Source organism: Pelophylax lessonae (assembly GCF_965119305.1).
Source record: "Pelophylax lessonae genome assembly, chromosome: 4".
NCBI lineage: Eukaryota > Metazoa > Chordata > Amphibia > Anura > Ranidae > Pelophylax > Pelophylax lessonae.
In genome coordinates, this window is record NC_138771.1 from 196,505,774 (window position 1) to 196,528,192 (window position 22,419).

At 41.2% G+C, this 22,419-nt stretch overlaps 1 protein-coding gene across 1 annotated transcript in view; it reads left to right on the forward strand.

Moving 5' to 3' along the window:
* BCAP29 (B cell receptor associated protein 29) overlaps positions 1 to 22,419 on the forward strand; it is a 150,201-nt gene that overhangs the window by 89,001 nt on the left and 38,781 nt on the right. The window contains exons 4-6 of the mRNA XM_082254397.1: positions 4,443 to 4,593; positions 5,064 to 5,199; positions 5,811 to 5,922. Of these exons, the coding sequence (XP_082110523.1) occupies positions 4,443 to 4,593; positions 5,064 to 5,199; positions 5,811 to 5,922 (399 nt within the window). The remainder of the gene's footprint in view (positions 1 to 4,442; positions 4,594 to 5,063; positions 5,200 to 5,810; positions 5,923 to 22,419) is intronic.

The following is a 22,419-nucleotide window of genomic DNA, read 5'->3' on the forward strand; positions in this document are numbered from 1 at the left end:
CACGTCTTCACAGCAGCATGCGGAAACCACCATTTTGGTCCATATTAACATGAAAGCATCACGCAGTTGCTGCAGATTTGTTAGCTGCACATCCATGATGCGTATCTCCCGTTTCACCACATCCCAAATGTGCTCTATTGGATTGAGATCTGCTGACTGTGGAGGCCATCGGAGTACAGTGCACTCATTGTCATGTTTAATAAACCAGTTTGAGATGATTTGAGCTTTTTGACACGGTGTATTATCCTGCTGGAAGTAGCCATCAGATGATGTGTACGCTGTAGTCAAAAATGGATAGAAATGGTCAGCAACAATACTCAGGTCGGGGCATTTAAATGCTTAGTTGGTACTAAGGGGCCCAAAGTGTGCCAAGAAAATATCCCCCATATCATTACATCACCAGCCTGAGTATGTATTGCCCCCTCTAACATCAGTGACAGCTTGAAGTCTTTTGTGGTATTTGTAGATGAGGCTCTTTATCTTCTCAGAGGGTAAAGCTGTCCATTCTTCCTGACAAAAAGCCTCCAGTTCCTGTAATTTCTTGGGCTGTCTTGCATGAACTTCACGTTTGAGATCTCCTCAGAGTCTCTCAATGATTTTGAGGTCAGGAGACTGAGATGACCACTCCAGAACCTTCAGTTTATTCTGCTGTAGCCATTGACAGGTTAACTTGGCCTTGTGTTTAGGGTCAGTGTCATGTTGGCATGTCCAAGTACTTCCCATGCGTAGCTTCTGGGCTGATAAATGCAAATTTTCCTCCAGTATTTTTTTTATAACATACTGCATTCATCTTGCCATCAATTATGACCAAATTTCCAGTGCCTTTGTAGCTCACACATTCCCAAAACATAGGCGATCCACCTCCGTGTTTCACAGTAGGAATGATGTACCTTTCATCATAGACCTTGTTGACTCCTCTCCAAATGTAGCGTTTATGGTTGTGGCCAAAAAGTTAAATTTTCGTCTCATCACTCCAAATTACTTTGTGCCAGAAGGTTTGAGGCTTGTCTCTGTGCTGTTTGGCGTATTGTAAGCGGGATACTTTGTGGCATTTTGTGTGGTAATGGCTTTCTTCTAGCGACTCGACCATGCAGGTCATCTTTCTTTAAGTGCCTCCTTATTGTGCACCTTGAAACAGCCACACCACGTTTTCAGAGAGTCCTGTATTTCACCTGAAGTTATTTGTTGGTTTTTCCTTGCATCCCGATCAATTTTCCTGGCAGTTGTGGCTGAAATTTTAGTTGGTCTACCTGACCGTGGTTTAGTTTCAACAGAACCCCTCATTTTCCACTTCTTGATTCAAGTTTGAACACTGCTGATTGGCATTCTCAATTTCTTGTATATCTTTTTATATCCCTTTCATGTTTTTTACAGTTCAACTACCTTTTCCCGCAGATCCTTTGACAATTATTTTTGCTTTCCCCATGACTCAGCATCCAGAAACATCAGTGCAGCACTGGATGAAAGATGCAAGGGTCTGTCAGGAGTCCAGAAACTCATTGACCTTTTTATACACACACATTAATTACAAGCAAACAGATCACAGGTGAGGATGGTTACCTTTTAATAGCCATTCAAACCCCCTGGTGTCAACTTGTGTGCATGTTATCAGGCCAAAATCACCAGGGTATGTAAACTTTTGATCAGGGTCATTTCTGTTGTCATTATGATTTAAAATGAGTGAACACAGTTGATTAATAATAAATGGCTTCAGCCAAACATTAACCATGAGTGAAAGAAACATTTGTTGTGTTATCATTAATATTCTTAGAAAAATTACCATTTATTTATTTATTAAAAGAAAGTTCAGTAAGCAAAACTTGTTTCCCTCGCAGGGGGTTTCAGCATTCCTTTGCTCATCAACATAAACAACATTCAGACCTTTTGGCTCTCACTTGCAGCACTGCTGCTCTGGCCTTACACTTCAGGCCCTTTTCTGTCTCCTACAGACTGTTAGCTCACCAACAGGGTGCACACAGATGGCAAGCAACCCCGTGCTGCACTGGCTCTCACGTGGAGCCCTCCTTACTCCTGGGCCAGACCTCATGTCTGCCGGGGTGGACCCCTCCTGACTCCTGGGGTGGAGCCCAGAACCTTGGTCCTGTCTTTCCTAAAAGACCCAGCCACACCTGCACCATCAGTGTCCTGGCTAGTCCCAAATCCTGGTCCCAGGATTGGAGATTTCCTCCCACCCAGAAAAATTTTGCAAAATGTGCACTCACAAATGAAAGGGTAGGCTCAAGAGTAGAGTCCAAGACCACCAATACCCAGATGACTGCTCCCTACCTGGCCCGGGTAAGAGACAGCTTTCACAGTGCCAGCATTTCCTCTCACTCCACCAGATTAAGTGCTGTCCTGTGAGTGGTGAGTATTCCTATTGAACATTTGTTGGTTGGATCCTACCCTTCTATTCGTGAGTGCACATTTTGTACAATTTTTTAAATCGTATCCACTAATTACTATGCTAGCAGTCCTTTGTGCTTGTTTCTTCATCTTGTTTAAAAAAAAATATATAGTCTTAAAAAAAGGGAAGATTTCACTGGACAATATAACCAAAATCCATAGGCAGAGGAGTATGCTGTGTGTCTCACTTAGAACAAAACATACTACTACCTGGCATGGCACTAGCCAAAACCCAATACAGTCCATTGCATAACACTGCAGCTAAAGAGAAGGAGTGGTGCATGTTCAGTTAACCATCTCTTTGCCTTGTCTAGCAGCACTTCTGTTACCCCCTAGAAAAGAAAAAAAAAAAAGACCTGGTCTATTCATTTTGGGAAGAAAAACAGAAAAATCCCATCAGGTAGCAGTGGCATCCAGGTAACAGGAAAAGCTATATCTTGGGAGGTTATCAACTCTAAAGATAATTTTATTGGAGAATAAGATTCTGTTAAACACCATATAACGTGTTTTGTGGCTAGCCTCCACTTCTTCAAATGTGGCATAATTCAGGGTTTTTCAGGATGACTTACTGAGCACCCAGCGATAATTCAAAATGTGTGGCTCATGTGCTTTGGTTCACCTCTTAAGTGCCCTGCAAGTTAGCCTGAACAAGCCCGTGTTACAAAATGTCTGAAGAATTGGCAATTACCCATGAAATGCATTATCAAGGGTGTCAAACTTAGTTTTATTGTGGGCCGCATCAGCATTATGGTTGCCCTTAAAGGGCTGCTTGTATCTGTAAAACCATATAACTGTGTCTACTGGGTACCTTTATTAAATAATTGCCTCTGCATTGAATTATTACTGGTTTTAGTAATAACTTAAGACCTAAGCTGTAACGGTAGGTGCAGACCGGTAAAGAGCCCACTCACACTCTTGTAGCAGATGATGCAAGTCTGAAGAGGAGGGTCGCCCACTGCTGGTATTATCCAAAATAAACTTTATTGTGTATGTGGACTGCTTAGATAGAACATGGTTCTACCATGGTGTTTTGTCTGAACAGTCTCCAATAAAGTTTTTTGTGGATGATATAAGCGGTGTGTTACCCTCCTTTTCAAAAGGCATAGAATTGGGATGTCAAGAGCCCCCCCCCCCACTATCAGAAGTCAGGAGTTCTCCACCCTCCCTTACATCATAGTGCAACCCTCTTACCTTGTGCTGCTGGGGATGGAGCTGGTTGCCAGAAAGGGCAGGGTCTAAAGGGTGACCAGATGAGGGCTGAAATCAGCTGCCAGAGTCTGCTGAATGCCGAGACCTAGGGAGACAGATGTGGCTGCACAAAGAGGTGCAGGATCTGTAAGAGGAGTTCTGTCGTCCTCTCTGCTGCCAACTGCTGAAAAGGGGGAGGAAGGCAGAGACAAGCATCTCTGGGGCTGCACGGGAGAAGTGTAGGATCTGGCAGAGGAGTCCTGTCCTGCTTTCTGCTGCCAACTGCTGAAACAAGGTGGGAGCAGAAATGGGGGTGGGTTCCACAGGAGAGGTAGGAAAGCCACATGAAACAGCCTAAAGGGTTGTATTCAGCCCACGGGCCTTTTGTTTGCTTCATGCATTATACGGTGTAAAATCCACCTTAAAAGAGGAAGTAAAGCCTGGGAAAAAATGCATTGAAAATAGTATTCAAGGCATACTTGCGCATTATGTGACACTTACCTGCAAACAAAGCCAGCGTTGTCCCCGCTGGAGGCCGCATACATCTTCACCCATCTTCCTTCCTGGTCTGCAGACTCTGGCTGTGCTACAGGCCAGAGCCGCGTGATGTTAATACCACGTATGTGTGCGGGAGCCGCCGGTCACGGCACAGGGCTCTGAAGAAACAGTATGGGTGGCCGTTTCTTCAGAGTGCATGCGCCGATGACATCATCAATGTAAACTAAACGGTGCAAGTTTCTGCTACCTAATGTGGTTTTTTTTTTTTTTTTGTGATAAAAAATACGGTTACTGTTGAAATTAACCACTCCAGCAATATTTGGAAGTACATGTCATTTTCTTTCAATTTACAGATGCTGTAAGAGAGGTTAGAAAGTACTCTTCAAGCCCAACAATTGACAAGAGCTCAACTCTTTCTTCTGGTTCTTACGATCATATCCATATGAAGCTTTTCAGATCCCAGCGGAATCTGTACATCTCTGGATTTTCTCTGTTTCTGTGGCTGTAAGTGTCTCATGAAAAACTGCATTCTTTTTTTATATGGAGCGTGAAAGAGAAAGAAGCAGAAAGTGGAAGCTGTGGGAGAGTGGATGTATGTTATAGCTCCCCTAATCAAGGGTACATGAACACAACATTTTATGGTTTCTAAAGGAAAAGTATTACTGTCTATAGACATTGTGTAACACATCCACGTGGTTATACATGTTGTTACTGGGGTTTTATTGCTTCTAACTATGTACTGTGACTAGCAATATAGTATAACTGCACTGATCTGTCTAATCAAAGTTGAGCAGTAGACAATGAAGAAGTAGCAGCAAAGTATAGGAATCCCCGATGAGGTTTAAATGTATATATTTTATAGCTAAATATTTTGCCCTATAAATTTTCATTAAAATAAAGGATGCATGGAACACTCTTTCCGATAAGTACATGGAATAAATACTTTAATTAGTTATCGTTGCATTGTTTTGTAGTGTTCTGCGTCGTGTTATATCTCTGATAAATCAGCTGGCATCGGTGATGGATGACAATGATGCTTTGCAAACACAAGTAGAGAAGGTCAACGAAACTGCCAAAAAGAACATGGAAGACAACGGTGAACTAAAAAAGGTAAATTGCTTTTGATTGAATGTTCTCCTTTTAGACATTGGCAATGGCTCCCAGGCATTCCAGTAGTGATACTGCTGCCTTCTGAAAACTTTTTTTTTTTTTCTTTTTTTTTTTTTATAATTTTTTTTTTTTTTTCAAATGAAGGTGGATTTTGCTCCTAAATATCATGAGCCAAACATTTGGCTTAGTTGCGATGCAGTCCTATTGACTTCAGTGGGTGAGTTAGACAGCATGTACAGTAAACTGGAATCTTCAATGTAATGTAATGTGGTGCCAATTCTGTGACAGCACATTACAGGGAAAGATGCTATGAAGTTATATTTTGGCCCAGAACTTGAACCACTTTTGGGAGTGAGTGGCAACAGTCATCCTAGCTGGTTCCTTTAAGCCACAACCCTTGGATGATGTTGGATTTTTGCACCTTAGGCACCTTTGGAACAGGTAGTAATGTAATGTAAGGACTGTGGTAGTTTAACCAAACCTGTCAGCCTTTTATCTTTTAAAACTAATATCATTGCCTAAAGGTAGGCACCACAATGTTCTTGTTTTTACCTTTACCAGACAGAAAATATGTTACATACTGTATAAATAAGCTCTCTTTCATTGTGCAGATTTTGGATTCAGATAAAGATGGCAAAAATGAAAAAGCTATTAAAGCAGAAAACGAAAGGCTAAAAAAAGAAATTGAAGATGGGAAAGGAGAATTAAAGAAACTGTCGGAAGGTGAGACATGTTGGAGGAAATACATGTATTCTTTCACATTTTCCAAGAATAATGTAAAAATGGGATTTCCAGCTTACTATTGCCATCACATTTCTGTAACCTTCAGGTAAAATATTATGCAACAATAGCTATGCTTGGTTTTATTGCTGATTAAATACACAGCACAGTGTATCTGCAGCTACTCCTCTTACTTTTATTTTAAGGAAACAATCACACTTTGTTAGTATTTGGCAAATTTTACATGTGCAAATTTGAGGATAAATCATGCAAATAATCTACTACTTAACACTGACAGCTTTTCAAAATACATTATACATGTCTTTGCTGTGTCCCAATCTATTGCACACATCATATCATTTTTCAGATTAGATTGGTCATTTGACATGGGCATTTTTTTTTTCATATCATAGATACGGTCATATGAAGGCAGAATCCCTCTGTTTGTCATTTGTCCAAATTCCTTGTCCCTTGCACCTTCAGTAAAATTCGTATGAGTACAGAATATCCATAAAACTCCTAATTACCCATTTAAGAAAACCAATGATGCAGGAACATGTACTATAGGCTGCCAATGTTGGCCTATCCTTCTGTAAATATGAGTTGTCTGTCATGGCATACTGATTCAATAACTTTAATTTCTTTTGGATCTGTCACTGACCTGGGACAAGCAAATAGAATAACAGTTCTGGCTTCAGTTTGACTTTACTTTCTGCATGTTTGTTTCAGTATTGTAACTCAAAAAATTTCAGTTAATGGCAGTCAGCCAACTAGCATTTCTGGAGCAGAAAAGCAATATTAGCCTCCATATTTACCTTTTGCAGGTTTACTTTAATTTGTATATGCATGTCTGATATAGATTAGAACAGGTATTTGCATTTCCTGGATTAATCTGTTGTCAAAATCAGAACATCTATCCAGTTTTCCTTAACAAATCTTGCAGCATCCCCCCTTCCCCTTTTGCCAAAACTTGTAAGATATGCGGCATTTACAGTGCATAATATCTTACAATATTATTTTGGAAAAGTGGAATTTTGATTAATATATTGATATTAGTGTTCTTTCAGCTTTACTAAAACCCATTTAATGTGTCTCTGAAGCTTTCCAAATGGAAGTTGGTGTTTGCTTAGACATGCCTTCCACCCGGCCTTCTCTCTACAAAGAATATTTACATGACATTGTTTGGTGCTGGACAGTAGGTCACTCAAATGCCAAGTGCTGCATTTTGAGGTGTGCAAGCCTACTATGATCATATGCAGAAAGGTAGGATGCGTGGGGGTACTCGGGGTGCTGTGTTGGTTGGATTTCCAGCAAAGCTTCAAGTGGACACATTAGAATGCTTCTCTGCGTAATGCTGCAGATGTATGTAATGTCGTGAGCCGCATGATCTCATGCGTTCCATCTTACGTATGTGCAGTACAACAATACTACTTGCAGATTTCAAAATAGCAGTACGGGAGTGGGAGCCCAGGCAGCACAGAGGCAGAATGAAAACCAATGAAAATGAAGAAAACATCAAATGGACATAGGTAAGTTTACTTGTTTATCTACACACTTTCACCTATTATTGGCCTTTTTATAGAGGGGTGTCCTCTTTAAGAAAAAATCATGCATCTTGGGATATATTATATAGGATTAGCATTTGTTTAACCACTTCCATACAGAGCAGTTACACCCCCTTCCTGCCCAGACCAATTTTCAGCTTTCTGCACTCTCACACTTTGAATGATACAACGCTGTACCCAATCAAATTTTTTATCATTTTTTTCACACAAATAGAGCTTTCTTTTGGTAGTATTTAATCACCAATGGGTTTTTTATTTTTTGCAATATAAGTGAAAAAAAAAGCGAACATTTTGAAAAAAAAAAACATTTTGTTTTAGTTTCTGTTATAAAATTTTGCAAATAAGCAATTTTTTTTCATAAATTTGGGCCAAAATTTATACTTCTACATGTTTTTGGTAAAAATAACTCAAATTTGTGGTTATTATTTAGTCTGTGTGAAAGTTTTAGAGTCTACAAGCTATGGTGCCAATCATTGAAAATTGATCACGCCTGATGTACCGAAGGCCTATCTCCTTTCTTGAGGCCCTGAAATGTCAGGACAGTAGTACAAATACCCCCCAAATGACCCCAAATTTTTGGAAAGTAGACATTCCAGGGTATTTAGTAAGAGGCATGGTGAGTTTTTTGAAGTTGTAATTTTTTTCCACAATTCTTGGGAAAATAAAGAATTAGAAAAAGTTATTTCTCACACACAGTATATGCAAACTTGCAATTACCCCCCAAAACACATTCTGCTACTCCTCCTGAGTATGGCAATACCTCATGTGTGAGACTTTTACACAGCCTGGGCACATACAGAGACTCAACATGCAAGGAGCACCGCCCGGTGTTCTAGAAACATAAATTACACATATAATTTCCTAACGGCCTATCACACTTTTGAAGGCCCTGGAGCACCAGGACAATGCAATTACCCACAAAATGACCCCATTTTGGAAATAAAACACCCTAAAGTATATTCTATGAGGCATAATGAGTCTTTTGAACATGTCATTTTTTTCCACATGTTTTTTGAAAGTGCGGAAAGAAAATGAAAACACCTTTTTTTTTTTACACAAAGTTGTCAATTTCTAAGATATTTCTAACACATAGCATGTACATAGCAAAAATGACACCCCAAAATACATTCTGCTACTCCTCCTGAGTATGGCGATACCACATATGTGGGACTTTGTCACAGCATAGCCACATACAGAGGCCCAACATGCAAGGAGCACCGTCAGGTGTTCTAGGAGCATAAATTACACATATAATTTCATTACAACCTATCCCACTTTTGAAGGCCCTGGAACACCAAGACAATGGAAACCCTCACAACATGACCCCATTTTGGAAAGCAAACACCCCAACACATAATCTAGGAGGCATGGGCTGCAGATAGGTACTCAGTTACTCTGATGGGCTGCAGACAGGTACTCAGGTACACTGATCGGCTTCAGAAAGGTACTCTGATGAGCTTCAGAGAGGTACTTAGGTATTCTGATGGGCTAGAGATGGGTACTAGGGTAATCTGATGGGGTGCAGATAGGTACTCGGGCACTCTTGACTGGAGAAGGGGACTCGGGTACTCTGGGCTGGAGACAGGTACTCGGGTACTTTGGGCTGGAGATAGGTACTCAGGGCTGGAGACAGGTACTTGGGTACTCAGGACTTGAGACAGGTACTTGGGTACTCTGGGCAGGAGACAGGTACTCGGGTACTCTGATGGGCTACAGAGAGGTACCTGGGTACTATGATGGGCTGCAGAGAGGTATTCGGGTACTCTAATGGCCTGGAGACAGGTCCTCGGATACTTTGATGGGCAGAAGGCAGGTACTCAGGTACTCCTTGCATGTTGGGCCTCTGTATGTGGCCAGGCTGTGTAAAAGTCTCACACATGTGGTATCGCCATACTCAGGAGGAGTAGCAAAATGTATTTTGGGGTGTAATTGCAAGATTGCATATACTGTGTGTGAGAAAAAACCTCTGTCCGAGAAACGAGCCTCATCCCTGATTGCGGGGCACGCAGAAGCGGCTAAAGCGGGCGGACATCATATGATGGCCGCCCGGATCGAGGAGCACTTCCTGCCGGCATCATTTTACTATGGCCCGGTATGGAATTGGTTAAAATTTTATTCTTAAAGTAAAGCAAAGATTAAATCCCATGAAGCTGTGCATCAATGCAGACCCACTGGTTTGAAATGAACAGTAGTCTCAGCCTGGGCTCCTGCCAGGCCACGCCCCCATGCTGGTACTGTTGGCGCTGGGGGTGTGGCCTGATAGGTGCTTAGGCTGAGACTGCCGTTCATTCCAATACCAGTGGGTCTGCATTGATTGCTCGGTTTTTGCCACTGTGCCAAATATCAGAGCCACTAGAGGCTGATCTGCTGCTTGCTTAAAGATTTACTGCTGCTCAGGGGCTCTGGGCGTCAGCAAAATGGCAGCCTCTGGCAAGAAGAAACAGAAAGAGTGCTGGAGGCAATTTACAGCACACACACATTTTGGTAGCATAATTATTAATGTGAAAGGTATGTGCCTTGCTAAATAACATTTATCAGGTTGTTATGGGTAAAATTCCACTTTAAGTATAACAATACCATATTGGCAGTTCTTTAACAGGCAGTTCTTTAACTGTAAATGAAGCTTTACCTCAGTACTAGTATAGTGTACTGAGAGCTAATACTAATAGCAAGGAGACATACTTGGATCACCAGTACATAGATGCATACATGAAGTTCAGACATTATCTCTACCTGGTTATTGGAGCACATAACAGGTGCATCTCAGAAAATTAGAATATCTTCAAAAAGTTAATTTATTTCAGTAATGCAATTCAAACCGTGAAACTCATATATTTTATATAGATACGTTACACACAGTGTGATATATTTAAAGTAGGGTTGCACCAATAACAGTATTGACACCGATACTAAGCATTTGCATGAGTATCGGTACTCGTGCAAATGCACCGATACCTGAAATCTTTATTTTCAGGCTCGGTTCTTTTAGCTGTCAGTGGGATTCCGCCACTGATAGCTGAAATGTAAAAAGAAAAAGCCAGCAATTATCGGTTGTTAAGAAGTCGGGCCGCCATGTCCTTATCTGATGACTCATTCAGCTGTCGGTGGGGCTCCCCAGTTGACAGCTGAAATGTCAAAGAAGTCTGGCAATTGGAGCTGTCAAAAAAAAAAAAAACACCCGGCAATGTTTATCAACAACATTGCTCAGCCACTGAAACACTAAGATAAAAAGAAACATTGTTTCTTTTTGTATCTTTGTTTCTTCATATACAGATCAGAGGGAGAAACTTCTGTCTGCAGATGAAGTCAGCTTAAAGCAACCTGTCAAGTAAAAAAAAAAAAATAAATGTATTTTTTTTTTTTAATGTTCCTCTGTTTAACCTCCTATTAACCCTTAATTTACTGTAATCAGCCTTAACACTTCCCTCCCAAGAACATCATATGCCATCCTGGAATGTGAGTGGGGATATCTCATTGATGTCTGCAGCTGCAGGCATCATTCAGATATCTTCTATTTCTGCCGGCGATTACCTGTCATGTAAAAACAATCATAGCAGTTGTTCAGCCGCTTGATTGTTTTTACAGGTAGCGGGAGGGTACGCCCCCCTCCGCTGCCCTCCGGTGCTTTTGTCAGCTTGCCTGTGCGATCAGCGAGCCAAAGAGTGAATTGGCCGGTCATCTCTATGACCTTCGGAGGCCAGGCGCAACGTTGTGATTTCACATCCGGCCTTGGCAGATGTGACCACTGCCGTTTCTTTGGCTGGGAAACCAAGATCGTTTTTTTTATCTCAGGCTTTCCAGCCTAGAGGCAAGATCTGGGGACTTATAGACCCCATATCTCACTGTAAAGAGGACCTGTCATGCGCTATTCCTATTATAAGGGATGTTTACTTTCCTTGTAATAAGAATAAAATTGATCCAAAAAAAAATTTAAAGGGAAAGTGTCAAAATAAAAATCCGAGCATGCTTGCACGCAGAAGTGAATACATGCGTACGTTGCATCGCAAACATTAGAGCAAGAGCAATAATTCTAGTCTAAGACCTCTGTAACTCTAAACAGGTAGTTAAAAATCCTCCTGGTGTAGCCCTGGATCATAGTAGCAGAGCAGGCGGGAGTCACGTGACTGGCCTGAAGAAACTTCACAAAAAGGTATTTAGAGGCATCAATTCTAACAAACACTTATACAGTGCAGGATGGAAGCTTAAAATAGGTGAGCTGGCAGCAAAGCATAATTAAGGGTTACAAACCCTTTAATAATTAAAACTTTTTTTTGTTTGCTCTGTTCGTTAATATTTTTACACTTTTAACGTACAGGTCCCTCTCAAAAAATTAGCATATTGTGCTAAAGTTCATTATTTTCTGTAATGTACTGATAAACATTAGACTTTCATATATTTTAGATTCATTACACACAACTGAAGTAGTGCAAGCCTTTTATTGTTTTAATATTGATGATTTTGGCATACAGCTCATGAAAAACCAAAATTCCTATCTCAAAAAATTAGCATATTTCATCCGACCAATAAAAAAAGTGTTTTTAATACAAAAAAGTCAACCTTCAAATAATTATGTTCAGTTATGCACTCAATACTTGGTCGGGAATCCTTTTGCAGAAATGAGTGCTTCAATGCAGCATGGCATGGAGGCAATCAGCCTGTGGCACTGCTGAGGTGTTATGGAGGCCCAGGATGCTTCGACAGCGGCCTTGAGCTCATCCAAAGTGTTGGGTCTTGTGTCTCTCAACTCTCTCTTCACAACATCCCACAGATTCTCTATGGGGTTCAGGTCAGGAGAGTTGGCAGGCCAATTGAGCACAGTAATACCATGGTCAGTAAACCATTTACCAGTGGTTTTGGCACTGTGAGCAGGTGCCATGTCGTGCTGAAAAATGAAATCTTCATCTCCATAAAGCTTTTCAGCAGATGGAAGCATGAAGTGCTCCAAAATCTCCTGATAGCTAGCTGCATTGACCCTGCCCTTGATAAAACACAGTGGACCAACACCAGCAGCTGACATGGCACCCCAGACCATCACTGACTGTGGGTACTTGACACTGGACTTTTGGCATTTTGGCATTTCCCTCTCCCCAGTCTTCCTCCAGACTCTGGCACCTTGATTTCCGAATGACATGCAAAATTTGCTTTCATCCGAAAAAAGTACTTTGGACCACTGAGCAACAGTCCAGTGCTGCTTCTCTGTAGCCCAGGTCAGGCGCTTCTGACGCTGTTTCTGGTTCAAAAGTGGCTTGACCTGGGGAATGGGGCACCTGTAGCCCATTTCCTGCACACGCCTGTACACGGTGGCTCTAGATGTTTCTACTCCAGACTCAGTCCACTGCTTCCGCAGGTCCCCCAAGGTCTGGAATCGGTCCTTCTCCACAATCTTCCTCAGGGTCCGGTCACCTCTTCTCATTGTGCAGCGTTTTCTGCCACACCTTTTCCTTCCCACAGACTTCCCACTGAGGTGCCTTGATACAGCACTCTGGGAACAGCCTATTCGTTCAGAAATTTCTTTCTGTGTCTTACCCTCTTGCTTGAGGGTGTCAATGATGGCCTTTTGGACAGCAGTCAGGTCGGCAGTCTTACCCATGATTGCGGTTTTGAGTAATGAACCAGGCTGGGAGTTTTTAAAAGCCTCAGGAATCTTTTGCAGGTGTTTAGAGTTAATTAGTTGATTCAGATGATTAGGTTAATAGCTCGTTTAGAGAACCTTTTCATGATATGCAAATTTTTTGAGATAGGAATTTTGTTTTTTTATGAGCTGTATGCCAAAATCATCAATATTAAAACAATAAAAGGCTTGCACTACTTCAGTTGTGTGTAATGAATCTAAAATATATGAAAGTCTAAGGTTTATCAGTACATTACAGAAAATAATGAATCCCAATATGCTAATTTTTTTAGAGGGACCTGTATATTTACACGTTTCCAATTGAAAAAAGTGCAAAATGTAAAAAAAAAAAAAAATGACTTTAAATTGTAAATAACTTTTTTCTTTTTTTTTTTTTCAAATATGAATTTTATTCAGGAAGTACAGCTTAAATACATTAACATTTCAACAAGTAATACAATATCAAATAAACCTTTATTGCTCCCATTCTTTCAATGTTTACTTGGCTTATATTCCTTCCTTATTTTTCCTTTTCATCCCATGCCCCTTCCTACCCCTTCCCTCCCCCCCCTCCCCCCAGAAAAGAAAAAAAAAAAGGTTTAGTTAATTGCTCCACTGCCTTCAGCATGGAGGACTCACTATCCCTCCTCTCCATTATCCTCCCATCTATCCTCCTGTGAATTGTTTCCCTTCCTCAGAGACCATAAAAAGATTCCATGATTCCCATATCTTTTTATGTTTCTCCTGTCTATCTTGGGAAAAAGCAATTAGCTCTTCCATTCTTCTAATATCCTCTACTCTGTGTATCCATTCTACCCTCGAGGGGGGTTGTGTTTTTTTCCAATTACCTGGAATACATGCCTTAGCTGCATTAACCAAATACGGGATGATAGAATTTTCATATCTCCTTACTGGTATCTCTGTCCCCTGTAGTAAGAAGAAAAGCGGATTTTCTTCAATTTTGTATTCCGTAAATTTTTGGATAATATTTTTTATTCCCTGCCAAAATGGTTTTATATCTGTACAGGTCCAGAAAATATGGTACAATGTACCTTCCTCTTTTTTGCATCTCCAGCATAAACCTGATTCCCTCGGGAACCATCTATGTATTTTCTTGGGTGTAATATACCATCTTGTTATAAGCTTGTAATTCAGTTCTTGGATTTTGACGCATCCAGAAGGTTTAAAGGTAAATCTTAATATCCTCTGGACCTGTTCACTTGTCAAATTACATCCTAAATCCCTTCCCCATTTTCCCGGCCAAGACAATTCCGGCTGATCATCCGGATCTGTCAGTAGCCCGTAAGCGATTGATAATGTGTGTAGTAAGGTCCCTGGCTTCACACAGTGTTGTTCAAATCTCGTTAATGCTCTACCAAAACTTTCTGGTCTTGGTATTGAGGCCAGATAGTGATGTATTTGAATTGCTTGCCAGAAAGGGATATTATATATTCCCCCTCTATCAATCAATTGGTTAATTGAAGGCCATCTTCTTTGTAACAGGAAAGACGAGGCCTGCTCAATTTTCTTCTCCCTCAAATCCCCGAACTGTCTTTTATCTAGACCTGGTGCAAACTGTGGGTTCCCCAAGATTGGAAATAACGGTGACTCGTTCGTTGTCAGTTTGGTGTATATATTTGGTTGTCTACATACCCGAAGTGTATTTCCTATTGTCGAATGGTTTTTCAAATACTTAGGTAACACCTGGTAGCACCATATCGCTCTCTTCAAGTCCACTTCTGTTTGTTCCTGCTCTATTTGTACCCACAATTTATTTTCCGAGTGGTGCCACCAGTCCAAAATTCTGGCCACTTGAGTGGCCTGATAATATGCCCGTATATCTGGGAAGGCTAGACCCCCTTTTTTTTTTGGCAATATTAAAATTCGTCTTGCTATTCGTGGTTTTTTGTAATTCCAGATATATTCCACAAACAGAGAGTGTATTACTTTGAAAAAGACACTGGGGATCTTGACAGGCAACGCTCGCAACAAGTACACAAATTTTGGCAAAACTGTCATCTTTAACAAATTACATTTACCAAACCATGAGTGCATCCCTTTACGCCATTGTTCTAATAGATTCCTTGTTTTTGCAATCAAGGGCAAGAAATTGAGATCGTACACCCGCGTTAATTTTGCTGGTATGAATGTCCCCAGGTATCTCACCGCCTCTTCCTTCCATTTGAAACCAAAACTGCTTTTCAGTGCATTTACTTGGGAAATAGGTACCCCTATTCCCATCGCTTCTGACTTCCCAAAGTTGATTTTCAAATATGACATAGCACCAAATTTTTTAAACTCTTGTATTAAATTCGGCAATGATATACCTGGGTTAGTTAGTGAAAATAGTAAATCGTCCGCGTAAGCGGCAATTTTATATTGTTTCTCTTTTATCTTTACCCCCTCAATATCTTGATTTAGTCGAATTCTACATAGGAAAGGTTCTACAACCAAGGCAAAAAGTAAGGGCGATAATGGGCATCCCTGCCTTGTGCCATTTCTGATTGGGAAGGCGTCCGATAGTATGCCATTAGCTTTTACTCTAGCCATTGGCTCTGTGTAAACTCTGGTGATTTTTTCCAGCATCTCTTTCCCTATTCCAATATATTTGAGCACAGCAAACATGAAAGGCCATCCCACCCGATCAAATGCCTTCTCTGCGTCTGTGCTCAACACTACGCACGGAATCTTTTTTTTCCTTTACTACTTGTATTAGGTTGAGAATTCGGGTAGTATTGTCTCTTGCTTCCCTTGATGACATGAATCCCACCTGATCTAAGTGTACTAAGCTTGGGAGGACCCTTGCCAGTCTATTTGCGAGAATTTTAGTAAATATTTTTAAATCCACATTTAGTAAAGAAATTGGTCTATAACTGCTGCATGAAGACGGGTCTTTACCTTCTTTTAGTATCAAAGATATATGGGCCGTGAGTGTATCTCTGGAAAATTTCCCATCTATATCTGATGCATTAAATAATCTTGCTAGATATGGGCCTAGGATATGGAACAGCGTTTGATAATATTGAGTCGTTAGGCCATCTGGGCCCGGCGCTTTCCCAGGCTTCATAGACTTAAGTGCTTGCTTTATCTCCTCGATGGTAATTTCCCTCTCTAGATCCTCCCGATCCGCCTCTATCAATTTAGGGAGCTGTGACTGATCTATATATCTTTCAATATCTTCTAAAGATGGTGGGGTTTTTTTTAAATTATACAATGAATTATAATATTTCTCAAATTCTGCTGTTATTTGTGTTGGTAACGTTTTCTTGGCCCCTTCTGTTGTGATGATATGCGGTATGTACGACCTCAATTTCTGCTCTCTTACTGTACTGGCCAATAATTTCCCACATTTATTACCTGATTCGTAATTCATTTTCCGACACCTTTGAATAGCTGCTTTAGCTTTGTATTGTAACAGGTCCGTTATCTGTTTTCTAATCAACTTCAATTCTCCCTCCACCGTCTCTGATAAGGTGTGTTTATGTTCTATCTCTAGTAAGCTAAGTTTTTCTAGAAGTTGTAACATTTGCTTCCCCCTTTCCTTTTTTATCCGTGCTCCATGCTTGATGAAGATGCCTCTCATCACCGATTTATGAGCCTCCCAGAGGGTCCCCGTCCGGCACTCCGGTTGGTCATTGATCTCAAAGAAGGCCTTCATCTCCTCTGTAAGCTCCTTAACTACCTCCTCTCTCTGGAGTAAATCCTCGTTTAACCTCCAGAAGCGTCTTCTCTGTGCCGAATTTGGTGTCAAGCTATATATTATTGATATTGGAGCATGATCTGACCATGTAATACTATCAATCTCTGACCTTTTCACTGCCTGTAGCTGAGCATGAGGTACGAAAAAAAGGTCAATTCTAGAGTAATTCCTATGTGGAATTGAATAAAATGTATATTCTTTTTCCGAAGGGTGCTGAAGGCGCCATACGTCTATCAACTGAGCTTTATGTAAAGCTCTTAAAATTCGTTTACTCATTCCAGGAGTGAGGGTAGTAGTCCCGGAGGATGTATCTACCGCTGATGTCAATGGTACATTAAGATCACCTCCCAGAATTAATTGGCCTTCTGTGTACCCCATCAGCTCAGCTAGAGTCCTAGAGATAAATGCATCCTGTCGATTGTTAGGTGTGTATATCGTTGCGAGCGTTACCTGCGTTTCCCCTATTAATCCCTTAACAAATAAGAATCTTCCTTCTGAGTCGTGCCTACTGTCTTGATAAGTCCATGGTACACCCTTTGCGATCAGTATAGAAACCCCGCGGGATTTTGCTTGCGTATATGTGGAGTGATATATATGTGGAAAAAATCTATTTCTGATGAGGGATATTTTATCTGCCCTAAAATGCGTTTCTTGTATTAGTGCAATGTTAGTTTTTAATCGTCTCAATTCTGTTAACAATGTGTGCCTTTTTTCCGGGATATTTAATCCTTTAACATTGTAGGAAGTGATTTTTAAATCCTCCATCCCTGGTCAGCGGAGCACAAGAAGAGGAAAAGAAGGAAAAAAAAAAAAAAAAAAAAAAAAAAAAGAAAACCCCCTACTCCCCTCCCTTCCCTCCCCCTCTGACGATTGAGAGAAGTCGGCCTCTATAAGAGGTCTAGTCTCTCCCTCGTCACTTCGGATATCCTTTCTTATCCTTATCTCACACGGCACTTTTCGGTGCCATTTGTGTGAACAAAAAAAGGACTGTACCCCGGAGTGTCACTCCCCGTACTCTCCCACCCCCCTCCCTTTTATCTCTGATTTCTCATGTAACTTCCTCCTATAACGCCATTCTAATTACTCCCCTCCTTCCCCTGCATCCCAGCCTATTCCTCTCCCTCTCCCCTCCCCTCCTCTCTGGAGGGCCACCTCCAGCTCTTTACCATCTCCCCAAATGCACATCCAGAGGGGGATAGTGGAAGTGGAAAGATTATCTGTCCATATTCTTCAATTGTCTAACTATGAGGGGGGGGGGGGTCTCCTATTCCATGCCAAAATTTTGAGCCAGGGGGTGGGGTCCTGTTCCTTCCTTCACTGTATCTATAATACACTGATAGCTTCCCTCTCCCCTTTCTCCCTCTCTCTCCCACCTTCCTCATCTTTCCATTCTTCCACCCTCCCCCCCTGTAAAACAGTCCGGACATTCACTGGTATAAATTCCTTCCATTGAAGTATTATCATTTTACTCCCACTTGGATTATCCTAGTTACCCTCCCCCTCCCTACCTCCCCTCTCGGAGGGGTTACCTTTCACTCCCCATCATAAACTCAGAATATATCTCCCTAGGGGGGTTAGGGGAAGTGGAAAGACTATCAATTCTTGCTTCTCATTTATCTGACTCTTGTCTAGCCAATGAGAGGGGTTCTTCCCTTCCGTAGCACTTTCTAATACAAAGGGTGGGGGGTTTGACTCATCCTCCATTATATTTTAATACTTCGTGGGTAACTCCCCCCCCCCCCTTCTAACTCTTTCCCCCTCTCTTACTTTCCCTGACTTTCCACTCTTCCCCTTTCCCCTCCCCATGGGGCAGTCAAACATACAGTACATATTTCTTTAATACCGATATTATCATTTATCCATGCACTATTCACCTTAATTACATGTCTCACAATCCCCCCTCCCCTCCTCCCCCTATGTAATGTCTTTTAAGAAAGGGAACATCCCTCCTCCCCGTGTATTTAGGATTAATAAGAAGGGCAGAAAGTATTATAATAACTAACACTCTCTCCCTAAAGTGTGTTGTTTACCCAAGATGTGCCATACAAAAAAAAAAAAAGGGGAAAACCTCCCCGTGCAAAATGCCTATATATTAATAAAACGGGTAAATCGTATTAGAAAATGTGAGTACTCCCTCCCAAGATGTGTTCTTTCCCAAACCAAAAAAAAAAAAAAAAAAAATCCCTAATCCCTATGAAGTGTGTCAAAAATTATACGGATAGGGACTATTGAAGAGATTCAACACTCCCTATCTAAATGTGTTCTAAATCCAGAACCTGTCGAAGAGAAAAAAAAAAAAAAAAACCCCTAATCCCTATAAAGTGTGTCAAAAATTATACGGATAGAGAGTATTGAAGAAATTCAACACTCCCTATCTAAATGTGTTCTAAATCCAAAACCTGTCAAGAAAAAAAAAAAAAAAAAAAATTATAACAATCCCCTACAGAGTGTATCAAAAATGAATACTGATATAGAGTATTAAAAAAATTTAAACACTCCCTCTCTAAATGTGCTCTAAACCTAAACCTGTCACACAAAAAGCAAACTAAGGGTAGGTGGTGCTCCCTCCTCACATTCACTTAGAGTCCTTCTATTTGGAGGAGAGGAGGAAAAAGAGAGAAAAAAAAAAAAAAAATAAAAATAAAATAAGCAAGTGATTTAAGAGGCAGTCCTCCTTATCCTCTCTCTTCCTCTATCCCAGCGGCTCGTCCCTCTTCTTGCCGCTGAGGGTACAGAGGGAATCTTTCCTTCGGTATCCGGGCTAGCCAGTTTACAACCTGTATTGGTTCTGTTCCTATAAACCGAAAAAGGGCCATTCGATCTTGAAAGGATCTGAGGTTAAAATATCGACCGTCTTTTTGAAATATAACCGAAAAGGGAAATCCCCATCTATAAGTGCACCCCATCTTTTTTGCTAGGTCCAATAAGGGTCTTAAAAGTGCTCTTCTCCTCAGTGTTCCTCTAGCAATGTCTGAAAAGATTTTAATCGGGGTTCCTTCCACATTTATGTCCTTTGCTCCCCAAGCCTCCCTTAAAATTGTCTCCTTATGCGTGTAATGATGTAATCTACATATCACGTCTCTTGGTCTTTTCTCATCTTTACTTCTGGGGCCCAAAGTTCTGTGTATCCTTTCTATTTCAAGACGGTCAGGAAGTTTACCCCCCAGAACCTGTTTGAAAATATTTTCCACCACTTCGGTTAATTTGTCATTATTTATAGTTTCAGGTATCCCCCGAATTCTCAAGTTGCTACGTCTACTTCTATTCTCCATTTCTTCTAATTGAAGTTGCACCGTATCTTCCGTCTCCCTCTGTGTATCTCTAATTAATTCTAATGAGGTCACTTTTCCTTCTAAAATTTTTCTGGCTACTACCTCTTCTTCTAGACGTGCTGTAATCTTTTGTATATCTTTTTTTATCACTTGCATTTCTTTTAGATGTGTTTCTTCTATTTTATTAATCATTTGTACTATATCGTTTTTTGTTGGCAAAGCCTGGAGCATAGCTTTCAGTTCTGAATTTTGCATCAAAGCCTGTGCATGTATACCAGCTGCCATGTTTTCTCTTTGTCCATTACCTGGGCTATCTGAATAGTTTTCTGAGACTGGGGAGGTGGCTGGTGAATTAGGAGTATCCCCGGACCCTGGGCTTGTCAGGACATTCTTCTCACATGCTTCCATCCTTGCGTCTCTGGATAATTTCTGGCTATTAGTGAGGAATCTTACAATCTCTCCCTCTGGTCTGCTTGTCTGTGACTTTACTGCATTCTTCTTTCCCTTCTTTCTTTTAGTAAGCGTCATCCTCCCTCCTTTCCCACTCACTCTTCTCCCTTCCCCTCCTCCACTTGTAGTCTCTGTTTATAACTCAGTTCAGGGGAGTCTGTGCCTCTTTAAATATAATGCTCCAAGTAATGTTCTCCACTGGCTAATATCTTACATCCTTATTCAGCAGGTGGGGAGAGAAAAACTGCTTAAACATCCAGTGAGAGATAGATTTTCTTATCAAGCCTTCCTGAACCCATGCCTGAGAAAAGAGATAAGGAGAGGTTCCTGCACAGGTCTCACACTTCACCGTGCCTCACACCCGTTCCATGAGGGCCGTTGGTTACACATACAATTCAAGTGATCAGTTCAGGTACGGTTTAATAGGAGCTAGTAATATAGTTGGCTGGAGGGCTTACCTACTCGACAGTCCTCCGATCCAGCTGCTCCTTTTCGCTCCCTTGTGTATGGAGTACAGGCTGCCGATTGTGCAGGGAAAATAACTGACTCTCTCCCCATATGCCGACTTGCACATAAGGCAAAGTGCCACTGTCCCTCAGCCCGGAGGGAGAGGGTCCAGTGATGCAGGCTGAGTGAGCGTCTCCCAAGTAGCACTTTCCAAGCTACAGTCCACAGGTCTCCATCAGCAGTGCAGTCCGTACAGTCTGTGTAGCAAGCAGCTAAGTCGGGGGAGAAACAAGGCTACACACCCTGACATGCTGCGCAGCCCTCGCTCTCTCACCACCGCCGTTCTTCCGCCGCTACAGCTGGTCTTCTACCGCTACAGGCATCCGACCAGGGCTACTGCCGCCGTAACTCCGCTTCTCCTCTCCTCTCCGGGGTGGCGTGGGCGCACTATGGAGACTTGAGGGCTCTCTCAGTCCTTCGAGTTCCCGATCTCTCGGGCTTACTTCGGCGTCCTAGTTCCTTCCTGGGAGAGGTGGGCTCAGCACGGAGAGACACGCCATGCGTGTCACATGATCACTTCCGGGTACGCCCCTTCCTGTAAATAACTTTTCAATGCTTTGTACAATTGGTGACAGCAAAAGTGTTGTGGTAGGTATCAGTAATTGGTATCGATAAATACTAAAAAATACAAATAAAAAAAAGGATCAGTACTTGTAAAAAAAAAAAAAATAAATTGGTATCGGTGCATCCCTAATTTCAAGCATTTCTTTATTTTAATTTTGATGATCATGGCTTAAAGCTAGTGGAAACCCAACATTCAGTATCTCAGAAAATTAGAATATTACATAGGATCAAAAAAAAAAAAAGTGTTTTTAATACATAAATGTTTGCTTACTAAAAATATGTCCATGTACAGTATAGTATGTACTCAATATTTGGTCGGGGTTCCTTTTGCATAAAATACTGCATCAGTGTGGTGTGGCATGGAGGCGATCAGCCTGTGGCACTGTTGAGGTGTTATGGAAGTCCAGGTTTCTTTGATAGCGGCTTTCAGCTCATCTGTATTGTTGGGTCTGGTGTCTCTCAATTTTTGAATTGAATTACTCAAATAACCTTTTTGATGATATTCTAATTTTATGAGATGTAGCAGTATCATTTACTTCAATGGAAATAAAGTGGTGTTGCCCTTTCAATAAAAAATGTCATCTTTACTATATTTTTCCCATACTCTGAATTATAATGAATATGTTAGTGAACAAGTAGATTTTAGTTAAGAAGTAGTACATTTAGTTTGGTTAAACAACTCCAATAAAACAAGTTAATCGTAAGAGGCAATTCCTGTTATACGCCTATTGTTTGTTTTACAAATAAAGTGTAACAGTGTTAGATTAAAGCAGAATGGACCTGTATGACATTGTATGTCACTGAGGGTGTAGCATTAATGTCTAACATCCC